The sequence below is a fragment of the Aptenodytes patagonicus genome, chromosome W (genome assembly GCF_965638725.1).
Source record: "Aptenodytes patagonicus chromosome W, bAptPat1.pri.cur, whole genome shotgun sequence".
Lineage (NCBI taxonomy): Eukaryota > Metazoa > Chordata > Aves > Sphenisciformes > Spheniscidae > Aptenodytes > Aptenodytes patagonicus.
Window position 1 is genome coordinate 41190082 of NC_134981.1, and position 12730 is coordinate 41202811.

The window sequence follows — 12730 nt, forward strand, 5'->3', positions numbered from 1 at the left end:
ACTTGTTCTTCCTAGTCAGGTAGCCTGTAGCAGACATTGACTAGAACATCACCCTTACCTGTCTTCTCTTTATTCCTGACCCATTTAGGATCACTACAGGTGTTTTGTGTTTACATCACAGAAACTCTTCATTTGTTTGCTGGCATTGTGTACTCTTCATATAAGGAGTCTTATTTATCACTAGAATTTACACACACACACACACACCCACCCCAACCAAAATTTGAAAAAATAAACAATATCCTTCTCCTTTCCTTACCCCTCATTTTTCCTCCCATATATGTGGTGGGATTATTTTGTTCTGTGGAGGGAAACTTAACAGTAGTATGTGGAAGGGGAGTTTTCTTTCTCCTATTAATTTTATATTTAGGAATTCAGACTTTCTCAACAGAGGATGGGCAGATTCCTGGTTATTTAAGGATGTGATATGTATTTTTTATTCTTTAAACAAGTAAAGCATTTTTTAAATTTAATACAGGAAATGCAGATTTTATTCTAGGAAGGAGTGCTTGCCAACTTGGAAATACTTAAAGTATCAGGTATCTCTCATAATTAGAAAGTGAACTTTTAACTCCTTTGGAAAAGTTAAAAGCAAAGTAAACCCTCTTATACATTGGACAATGTAAAAGAGAATTTTTCCTTTTGGAAACTGTCTTACCACTGCAAGCTGAAAACTTTAGTTGCTACTTTCTTTAGAGGAAAGCTATCTTTCTTTTGGTGCCTATTCATTTTAGTGTTTATTTGGTTGCTGGTTTTTAAATGTTGTCTTCCGAAGTATTAAATAGTGTGCATGTGTGTGAGGGTTTTTTTTTAAAGCCAGATATGAAATTCTTGTTCTCCGATTTGCTTTATGATTCAGAAGAGTAATTGGCTACCAATAAAGTCAAATCCTTAAGATGATGTGTGTTAGAAGAAAATATATCATGCTGGATCCAACAGCCCGAGAGAGGTGAGGCTGCTGCCGCTCCATGTCCCCAGGTCCAATCAGTAACGAGACTGAAGGCGTATTCCCAGCAGGCACACCCACACAGAGCACACATATATACATGGCCAGCCACAAAGAGCAACACAGACAGACACTCAGAACACTCACGCAAACACAGACAGCGCCAACGGCCTCATCCTGCTCTCCTCTCTGGCTGAGCAAGATGGAGGTCCACTAGTGAGAACATATATACATATATACAAGGTGGATCCCTCCAGAAGCTGGGCTCAGACACTCGGTCTGCCCAGTAGCTGCCAGCTGTGCATGCATAATGGTTTGTACTAACAACTGGAGTAGGGCTGTGGCCTCGGGGGCTCATATGTCCAGGAGCCAGCAACTGAGGAGACTGGGATCCAGGGCCCCTCTCCCATCATTCCTAGTTTAAAGCCCTCCTTACCAGGTCAGAGGCACCCTAGCATACCAATTTCCCAGAAAGGCTTTTGGGGATTCCTCCATAATGGTGCCTTGTAGGTACTTCCTTGCTTACGTGCAAATGCTGGACGTGACGCTGCTTGAGTCCTGTTTTTTTGATTTTGTGATCCCTTCCTGTCACATTACTCCAGGCCCTTTGCTTATCAACCCTGTCTGACACTCCCTCACAGGGCTGCTAGTAACTCTCTCCCTCCCCCATCGTTCCTAGTTTAAAGCCCTCCTTACCAGGTTAGCCATCCTACTGGCAAAGATACCTTTGCCCCGCTTAGTGAGGTCGATCCCACCTCTCCCAAGCAGACGCTGATCTGCAAACTGGGTCCCATGGTCATAGAAACTGAAACCCTGTTGCTGACACCAGTTCCAGAACCAATTGTTGACATGCATTATCAGTGCCCTCCTCCTCACACCCTTTCCCCTCACCGGCAGGATTGAGAAGAACGCCACCTGGGCCCTCATGCCCTTAACTGCCACCTCCAGAGCTCTGTAGTCACTTTTGATACTCTCCAGATTGCCCCTGGCAGTATCATTGGTGCCCACATGGAAGAACAGCAGCGGGTAGTAGTCAGAGGGCCAGACAAACTTAGGCAGTCCCTCCACAACATCCCAGATCCAGGCCCCCAGCCAGCAGCAAACCTCTCTTGTTGATAGGTCAGGTAGGCAGATGGGAGCCTCTGTCCCCTGCAGCAGGGAGTCACCCACTACTATCACTCGCTGCTTCTTCCTGGTGGTCTTGCATGGTTTAGGGTGAGGTGGCCCAGATCCTTTGCTTGAAAGCACATCTGGCTTCTCTTCACCTTTGAGGGTGGTGAACCTATTTTGTAGCTGTAAGCCCTTAGGTGGGGCAGGAGCCTTCCTCTTGGTGCCACAAGTCCCCAGCTTCCATCCTTCCCGTTCTCCAGAGGTTGCACTTACCTTAGTACTAGGGGTGGACACTGCCTGTGTCTCTACTGCAGTTAGGGTCTGGGGCTCTTCAAGCTGTCGTGTCTCAGAGAAGATCCCGTCTATCTCCCTTTCATCTTCTCTGATGCTGCGCAGCCTGCTTACTTCCTCCCATAACTCCTCCACTTAGTAACACAGCTCCTCCAAGACAGCACACCTCCTGCAGGACAGAGGGCCATCTCTCCTGGCCTCAGAGAGAGGCTCCAGGCACTCCCTGCAACCTGGAAATCACGGGGCTGTATCCGCTATCTGAAGGTCTGCCTGCATCAAAGCCTCTGCCATAGCAGGGGCAGCTGCTCCAAAACCTGCCAGGGAAACTGCCCTGTGGTGTATCATCACCACAAGTGAAAACACTTACGCTGGTTTGAATTAAAAGGAAAACCCCTTCTTTGCAACTTTTTGTATAAGCTGCTGCACTGGGCGTGGCTTTTATAGAGGCCTCTGCCTGGCACTTGCTAAGCAGGTGCTTGACCCTCCCTAATCAGGGTGTAGCTGCAACAAAGGCTCCAGGCACCCTGGGTCAAGGGCGGCTGACCAAGCTTGTTAGAAGCTGCTAGAGCTTCCTTGGGTCCACACCCTTTTAGCTCCCCTTACCTTGTCCTTACCTGACAGCAGCAGGAAACCTCAAGTTTCTTAGAGGTTTCATAGGAGTTCCCTGATGATCCTGTCCCCAGAAGATCTAGAAGCTCCCAAAGAAAAATGCAGAGATTGCTGCACAAACTGCTACATCTGTTTTCTGCTTCTGTTAGCTGTGTCTCCCCTTCCTCCTTCTTTTCCCTGACTGCCGAGAGTGATGTCATATGGTGTGGAATATCCCTTTGGTCATTTTGGGGTCAGCTGTCCCCTCCCAACTTCTTGTGCACCCTCAGCTTACTTGCTGGTGGGGCAGAGTGAGAAATAGAAAAGGCCTTGACACTGTGCCAGCACTGTTCAGTAATAGCTAAAACATCGGTGTGTTATCAACACTGTTTCCATCACAAATCCAAAACATAGCACCATTCAAGCTACTATGAAGAAAATTCTCTCTATCCCAGCCAAAACAAGAACAATCTCTGCCCTTTATTCCGTACCATTTACGTCATGCTCAGGACCCACACTACCCAATACATCCTCATTAACCATCACTCCATTCCCGCCCACAGACATCATTCCCTTAGTCAATGGGCCACCCATATAAAATGTCCATTGAGTTCATTTAGTCCAATGATTTGGACTCCGTCTGTTATGGTGGTTGCTCAGGACAGGAGAGGCGGTGTGTTATGTGGAGTTATTGGCCCACCTCAGGTTGGATTAGTTCGTGAAGGACTGTATCCCGTGGGAGGGACCCCACGCTGGAGCAGGGGAACAGTGCGAGGAGGAAGGAGCGGCAGAGATGAACTGTTATGAACTGACTGCAACCCCCATTTCCCATTCCACTGCGCCACTCACGGGGCGGGGAGGAGGTAGAACAGTTGGGAATGAAGGAGCAAAGTTGGGCCTGGGAAGAAGGGATGGGGTGGGGGGGGGAAGGTGTTTTTAGTTTTGTTTTTGTTTCTCACTATCCTATTCTATTTTTAATTGGCAACAAATTAAATTAATCTTCCCCAAGTTGAGCGTGTTTTGCCTGTGACGGTAATTGGTGAGCAAACTCCCTGTCCTTATCTCGACCCACAAGCTTTATCATCTTATTTTCTCCCCCTGTCCTGCTGAGGAGGGGGAGCGAGAGAGCGGCTTGGTGGGCACCTGGGGAAAATTAATTTAATTTATTGCCAATTAAAATAATAGAGCAGGATGGTGAGAAACAAAGACAAAACCAAAAACGCCTTCCCCCCACCCCTTGTTCCCAGGCTCAACTTCACTCTTCCATTCCCAACTCCTCTACCTCCCTCCTGCCCCGAGTGGCGCAGTGGAGATGGGGAATGGGGGGTTGCGGTCAGTACATAACAGTTCCTCTCTGCCACTCCTCCCTCCTCACACTTTTCTCCTGCTCCAGCGTGGGTCCTCTCTATGGGCTACAGTTCCTGTCAGGAGAACCTGCTCCTGCACGGGCTCTTCACGGGCCGCAGTTCCTTCAGGAAATATCCACTTGCTCCAGCGTGGGGTGCCAGAGGTTGGTGACCCTGGAGTTATCCAGGTATCCAAGACTCCTTGCTATCTTTGGGAAATAAATGTGCAGCTCAAGCTTGTGACCTCTGTACTCAGGATCCCCAACATATCTGGATGAGCAGACAACTGGCTGAATGGCCGGGCCCAGAGGGTGATCAGCAGTGCAAAGTCTAGTTGGAGGACAGTGACTAGCGGTGTACCCCAGGGGTCAATACTGGGTCCAGTCGTGATCAAGACCATCATTAATGAGCTGGATGATGGGGAAGAGTGTACCCTCAGCAACTTTGCAGACAGCACCAAAACTGGGAAGAGTGGCTGATATGCCAGAGGGCCGTGCTGCCATCCAGAGGGACCCTGACAGGCTGGAGAAATGGGCTGACAGGAACCTCATGAGGTTCAACAAGGGGAAGTGCCAAGTCCTGCATCTGGGGAGGAAGAACCCCATGCACTCATACATGCTGGGGGCCGCACAGCTGGAAAGCAGCTTGGCAGAAAAGGACCCGGGGGCCCTGGTGGACACCAGGCTGAATATGAGCCAGCAATGTGCCCTTGCCGCAAAGGCAGCAAATGGTATCCTGGGCTGCATCAGGCAAAGTATTGCCGGCAGGTCGAGGGAAGTGATCCTTTCCCTCTAGTCAGCACTGGTGAGGCCACACCTGGAGTATGGTGTCCTGTTCTGGGGTCCCCAGTACAAGAGAGATGTAGAGCTACTGGAGAGAGTCCAGCAAAGGGCCACGAAGATGATTAAGGGACTGGAGCATCTCTCCTATGAGGAAAGGCTGAGGGAGCTGGGACTGTTTAGCCTGGAGAAGAGAAGGCTCAGGGGGGATCAATGTATATAAATACCTGAAGGGAGGGTGCAAAGAAGACGGAGCCAGGCTCTTTTCAGTGGTGCCCAGTGACAGGTCCAGAGGCAACGGGCACAAATTGAAACACAGGAGGTTCCCTCTGAACATAAGGGAACACTTTTTCACTGTGAGGGTGACTGAGCACTGGCACAGGTTGCCCAGGGAGGTTGTGGAGTCTCCGTCCTTGGAGATATTCAAAAGCCGTCTGGACACGGTCCTGGGCAATGTGCTCTAGGTGGCCCTGCTTGAGCAGGGGGGTTTGGACCAGATGACCTCTAGAGGTGCCTTCCAGCCTCAACCGTTCTATGATTCTATGATTCTAAAAATAGGAAATGTATTGAATTTTAAGCTTTGCTCAATTTTAAACTAGAATAACGATTACATTAAGACAGATTGCACAGAATAATCTATCCAAGTAGTTCCAAATACAGAGGCTTCTAACTAATGACAGGCAGCTTGGAGAATGGGAACCAGGCCTCCATGACTAACGCACAGAATCACGTGCTAGGCAATATCCTTCTCAGAGTGTGGAAAGATCCATTCTGTGATTCTGTGATCTTGCCAAGGAGCCTACCAGAGAAGTAAGAATGAGACATTTCAAATGAACAAAACAAACCAGAAAATTGGGCAGTGAGATGATTACAATCCTCACAAAAGAGAAGTCTAGGGTAAACCCAAATATATTTATGTGGGGTTTTTTTTTCTGTGTGTAAACTGAGAGCGCTAATATCGCCATGTGGACACTGGACATTATCTATAGTCATTACAGCATGATGTCGTGAAATACACACACTGAGCCTCAAATCCTGACCTTACTCCTATTGATGGTCAGTTTCTTTCTTTTTTTGTTTTAACACAAAGAAGCCTCTGTAACTCAGAGCCTGTGGAAGCTTCTCAGGTGTGTTAGTTACACAGCTGCTTCTTTTTGTTATATCAAGGGGTTATTTCTCTGTCTGTGGTGGTTGCGTAATGTATTTGTTGTTGTGAAATTGTTAGCTATTAATGCTTCCTTTCCATGGAAGAAATTAGCATTTATTTAGAACAGTTGGTCCAGAGAAGTAATTTCTGGATACAGACTAATTTCATTCAGTAAGTGCTCTGTTAAGAGAAAATATTCTTCCCTGGAAGGCTGACACATAGGGCCTAATTTTTAAATTTTTCTTTAATTTTTAATCAGGGATGCTGTTACACAAGCAAAATTATCCCAGAGCTGTGTACCTGTTACAGATATAATTGCTGTAGTTATACTGAGTTTCCCTAATATTATATGGAATTTACACAGCGCAAGGCATTAGCTTTGAATATTTCTCTTGAAACATTCGAAGAGTTTCTTAATGAACGTCACCAAGGCGTTATGTCAGAATATTCTTTCTTGTTTTAAAAAAGGGACAAATTGTGTTTGGTTATTTTCTTTTTCATTTGTTTGTTGGCAGCTGCACACAAATGGTGCAAATCCAGTATGTAAAATGACTCTGGCACCTTCCATAAATTAGTTGTAATTTTCCAAAGAGACAGTTCGAGCATATCAGTTGGCTTACTTACAGAAATTAGCATTTCTCTGCCCATTAGTGCTATTACGTTTTGCATAGATGGTAAACGATATTAAGCTTCTCTACTTGATGAGCATATACATGTCTAATCCTCTGAGATGGGTTATATGTTCATTTGCAAATATTTCTGTACCATCTATCTTTGTTGAGAAGCTGTCTTTGATTAATAATATTGTATTTCAATACAAGCTACGGAGAGGAGTGTTTATATTTAATAGGCAATAGCATTAATTTAAAGTTGGGGAAGGACAAGTAATCAAATTGAGTAACAGAGATTCTACATGCAAGGTGCCATTCTACCTCCACACCCTTTACATACATTCAGTTTAGTTTATATTGGTAGCATTTCCAACCCCTTGAATAACCCAGGGTTGGTAGGGCAAAAATCATGGCTTAAAGCCACCATACCCCATGTTCCCTATCACGTGCAAGTTTGGCGACTCAACACCGACTCCTACCTTGCGCTGTCCATAAGAAGGTCTATAGTAGTCCATTTTCTTAGAAGAACAGTATTCTATATCCATGTTTATATCCATGTGTCAAATCTTGTTCCCCTTGGAATTTGCGATGGTATTGCCACCGGCTTCAGTGATGCCGTGATTTGCCTATTTGATGCGTAAACTCGGCTGGTCACCACTATCCCAGGTCAGGAAAGCATTTAAATGGGTTGAACTTACTCCAAGTTTGTATAAAGATGCTTCCATGAATCTGGAGGTAAGGCCTTTCATTTTCCAAACTCATACACACGCACAGGTATGGAGCTTCAGTGGAATAATCATGACCTTCAGATAAGCAAGTGTTAAGTGACTGCAGGATCAGGACACGAAGCACTGACCTTTTGATCAGAATGAAAGCACCCTCAGAGTATCTTACAAAAACAGTTTGATTGACTATCTATCTACTCTGTCCTCTGTTATATTTTTAATTATTTTATATAGACATTGTAAGTAAATAAATGTAAGTTTTCCCTGCAAACTACACTATGAACCTAGTGAAATGGGTGTGCTCTATATTGCAGTAGCGCTATCGCATTCACTTTCAGAGGAAAACATATGATGAACCTTTCTGAATTACATGGTGGTGTTTGTGCCTGATATGACACAGGCACAATGACTGGTAAGAACTTAGCACATTTCCCCAAAGGTGGGTCAGTTGGTTTCCTGGGAGCAGTGAAGCAGGATTTGTTCATGTATAAATTGCCTTAGTCTAGAACCACCATACTGTTTACTCTGGTATGAATTCAGCTGAGGCCCTTTTCTTTGCGCCCTTCTGCGCAAACTGCTGCGTTTGTTGGCTTTGTTAGCTGCGCTTTGGTGATTCTTGAAGGGAGCAGGGAGAACAGGAAAGAGGACTGGAAGACTTATTACATACTTGCTCCCTCAACCTACTCTATAGAAATAGTAATAGCTAACTTTAATAGTCAAGAGTACTCCTACCAAAACTTAAGATTTTGGGAGGGTTTTTTTATCACAAAAGGATCAGCTATTTGGCAGTAGCATTTCTGTACCATTTGGTTCTTGTACAATCTCAGAATTTGTTGTGCTAATGGTATAGTAGTCTTCATTTCTAAAAATGAACTTACATTATGAGAAAACTCAAGTGCTTTTGTTGATTTATCACAAAAACAGAGTATGAAATTCTCTATTTGAAAATATCTACACGTCACAAAAAGACATTGTACTGGATCTGGCTAGGAACTTTCTTCATAGCAGCCCATATGGTGCTGTGTTTTAGATTTGTGGCTAAAACAGTGTTGATAACACACCAATGTTTTGGCTATTGCTGAACAGTGTTTGCACAGCATGGAGGCTTTCTCTCTTTTTTCCCACTCTACCCACCCCCCCACCCCCACCCCCAGGGAACAGGCTAGGCGTGGGCAAGTATTTGGGAGGACACAGAGCTGGGACAGTTGACCCAAATTGACCAAAGGGATATTCCATGCCATATAAAGTCATGCTCAGCAATAAAAAAAATGGTGGTTCGGTCTTTCCAAAGTAGCCGTTGCTTGGAGACTGCCTGGGTGTCAGCCTGTTGGTGGGAGGTGGTGAGTGATTGCTTCTGCATCACTTCCAGGTTTTTTTCCTCCCTTTCCTTCACTTAATAAACTGTCTTTTTCTTAACCCACATGTTTTTCCTCACTTTTTCTCTTCTAATTTGTCCCCCATCCTGCTGTGAGGGGAGTGAGCAAGCAGCTGTTGGGTGTTTAGTTGCTGGCCAGGGTCAACCCACCGCAGACATATAGAAAGCTTTAAAGAAATAAATATGAAGTTCAGTAGGGCTTTTTCCTCCTAAAACTGCTATTAATTAATTCATTTCCAGATTTTAAGACTCTCAAAAATTACTGCTTGACTTTAACACAAACCCAATACATATCTTCACATATAGAATTCAAGCAGCCCTTCCACAACTTAAAAAACCTAATGACAGCTAATGACTACTAGACAGTGCTACATGTCAAAAAAGAGAAACTTATAAAGCACCATAAGCCAAGAACAAACCACAGTGTAGGATCTGCAGTGTGATTTAGAAGTCACTTTCAGTAACAGCAGTGCTACCACACACAGACACACACCCCCACACACATTGGCAAGATAGAGGCACGACACAATTTATCTGTTTTCTTCTCTATAGGTATCTGAAAACACTCTTCTCGACACAAAACTGGAAGAGCAGAAAAGGTGATGAGGAGGAAAAAAGGACAGGTAAAGAGATAGCAGCAGCCTGCACGTAGAGGAGGGAGTGTCTTACCCTGGCTGGCCAATGGGGATAACCTTTCATCTTAGCAAAGATCAAGTCTCCGGGTTTGAAATCTCGGGTCATGTTTTCACAGCGATGTGACGCCTGTTGCTACGAGACGAATAAGGTCGGGGGATGGATCTGAACCTCCTTTTCCCGCCACCGAGGTGTTTCCAGCTGCTCAAGATCACACTGCCAGAGATAAAAACACCAGGAGATAGGAAGAGGATGCCAACGGAGCGCTCCACCAAGGGTAGCCCCCACCCCGTGTCATTACCCTCCCTGCCCACCTTCTGGCTAGAAGAGGGATACTGAAACCAAGCTGCCAAATACATCTACACACACGCGCAGACACCACCCAACCTCATCTCTGACCCCCAGAGATCCCTCTCCGCCCACGCGCAGCACCCCCCAACCTCGTCCCAACCTGCTTACATTCGCACATGACTTCCCCCCTCTGCTCGTGCTCTCTCACCCCTTCTCCACGCAATCAACACCACACACATACATATCATACGTGCTTTGTATAATATACATACATAAATATGAGAGATACGCACCCCTCCACTAAAGCTTCCCCGAGGCCAACAGTGCTCCCGCCGTACCATCTGCCCCCACCCCACACGTATGCGCACGCGCCAGAACGAGAAGAGGGGCGGAGGAACAAAATTTTGCTTGCCCTTCCCCCATAGCTTGAACCGTTGCAGTCTAGTCTCTACCACATTCATGTCCAATCCCACAGTTCACTTCAGCCTGCGGTAGAAAATACCACTATGCTCCCTCTCTCCCTCTAGAAAGCTTGTTGATACTAACCGGAGCGAAAAGAAAAACAAAACAAAACAAAAACAGAAAAAAAGAGAAAGAAAAAATAAGCAAGCCCTGCTGAAAGGAGCTTAATCCCTTCCCGTGTGGGCGTGTAGAAGGCTAAAGGGGAAAAGAAAGAAGTGATTATTGTCTTCCTGCGTTAGAGAAGGGAAAGAGACCCTAATTTGTGTTCTCCCCCTATAGAGCAGATGAAATAGTTCATTCCTTCTTTCGCGGCTGCTGCTTGGGGAGGGGGGGAGGAGGGGATGTGGTATCTGTCACAGTTGGGAATAGGGGAAAGGAAGCACTTCCGTAGAGGAGGCAGTGGTGGCTGTGTTCAGGCAAGGCGGAGGGAAGAGACAGTCAGCATGTACTAAATACTGCAATGTTCGTCTAGTAACTTCTCGATTCCAGACAGTGGTTGTGACGTACTGGCCTTAGCAAGTTTGACCTGCTTGCGCAGGCAGTTACCGAGGAGGGAGCTGCCCCCGGACAGAAGCCCGTGGGCAGCTCCTGGCAACAACTGTGTAGAAACAGAGAGAAAAGTCTGCTGAGAAGCACTGATCCTGGACTGCCGGGGGCAGGGGAAAGGTTTGTTCTGGCTGAGGTGGCTTCATCTTGGCTTCAGGAGTCTGCGTTATTTCTTCCCTTAGGTATGCAAAGCTGTGTTCCCTGTTTGCTACCTCCGAAGGGCAATGGTTATTGCTAGTGATAGTTCAGGTTGGCAATTCACCTCTACTTTGCAAGTACACTTTTGGGGCACTGAGGAAAAAAAAGTAACAGATGGTTCTGGGGCAGTTTGTAAGAGGCGTCCTCCTCAAAGCAGGGCATAATCAGGACACCAACATGAAACTGCATTGCAAGCTTTCCAAAGAATGAAAAGCAAGAGAGAGTCAAGGACCAACTGTAGTTAAGCAATTACTTTTCATCCAAACATTTTATTTTGGCGATGCCTCACATGCAGTATAGAATACCATTTTCTCAGAACTGCTTGTGACTAATTCTGCTAGTACTATATTCATTAGCTGCAGTCTGGTAATTTCATGACTTAGGTCTTCAATCCTTTTCATCAACTTTTTACTTGTGCGTGCTTCAGGATGTACTTATGATATTTTTGTACCTTAGATCTTCAAGTGTGTGGCTAGAAAGTTACTCAAAAGGTTGCACGTAGTTTGTCCAGAAATGTGGAATGCCTATGTTTGTTCCACTATCTCTCAAAAGTAAGATGTACTTGCTCAGGAATCACAGAGCATGACATTGTTACAGATCATCTGAAATACTGTTCTTTACTGTTCTTTATAATCAGTGAGAGAGAAAACTGAAATATGTGTACTTTAAATATGTGAAGATAGACTTGAAATGTGATATTCAATCCTGACTCTGGAATTTCTCAAATCTTGTTGGTGCTTAGCTCCTGTGATGTTCTCATAATGATATTTAGCTAAAACTAATGGCATGGTCAAGTTTAGGCTTATTTTTGTGGAGGCAGAAAAAACTCCTATCCCTAGCACAAATACCAAGTTCCTAAAGGAAGCACAAGAGCTTATCAAAAAATGAAACATCACTAACACATTTGACAGGGACAAAAAAACCCTTGTATTTTCCTCACCTCCTACACATGAATGCCTGACCATTTGGGACCCTATGGTGCTGTGTTTTGGATTTGTGATCAAAACGGTGTTAATAACACACCAGTGTTTTGGCTATTGCTGAACAGTACTTGCACAGCGTCAAGGCCTTCTCTATATCTCACTCTGCCCTCCCCAGCAAATAGGCTGGAGATGCACAAGAAGTTAGGAGGGGACACAGCTGGGACAGCTGACCCAAACTTACCAAAGGGATACTCCATACCTTATGACGTTGTGCTCAGCAATAAAAGCTCGAGGAAAGAGGGAGGAAGGGGAGACATTCATGGTTATGGTGTTTGTCTTCCCAAGTAACCATTACATGTGCTGAGGCCCTGCTTTCCAGGAAGTGGCTGGACATCTGCCTGCCCATGGGAAGTAGTGAATGAATTCCTCTTTTTGCTTTCCTTGCGTGTGTAGCTTTTGTTTCACCTATTAAACTGTCTTTATTTCAACCTATGGGTCTTCTCACCTTCCTTCTGTTTTCCCCCTGTCCTGGGGGAGAGGGTAGTGAGTGAGCAGTTGTGTGGGTGCTTGGTTATGGCTGAAGTCAACTCACCACATTTTCTGTTTAATCCTGCAGTTATATTTGTCTTCCACATCTTATTAAATAAGTTTATATTTTAGTTTTAAAGCGATGCTTTTGACATCTCTTGAGGATGTGGTCATTTTTTCAGTCTTTTGAAGCTGACTATTTGAAAATTAATGTTTCTCAGGAATTAGAAG

General features: G+C 45.3%; 1 protein-coding gene across 1 annotated transcript in view; it reads right to left on the bottom strand.

Moving 5' to 3' along the window:
- Window positions 1–10174, bottom strand: part of LOC143171905 (lens epithelium-derived growth factor-like) — a 59003-nt gene extending 48829 nt beyond the window's left edge. Inside the window, 2 exon segments of the mRNA XM_076361082.1 lie at window positions 9588–9767; window positions 10136–10174. Of these exon segments, the coding sequence (XP_076217197.1) occupies window positions 9588–9659 (72 nt within the window). The 5' untranslated portion in view covers window positions 9660–9767; window positions 10136–10174.
- Between the last annotated feature and the right edge of the window lie 2556 nt (window positions 10175–12730).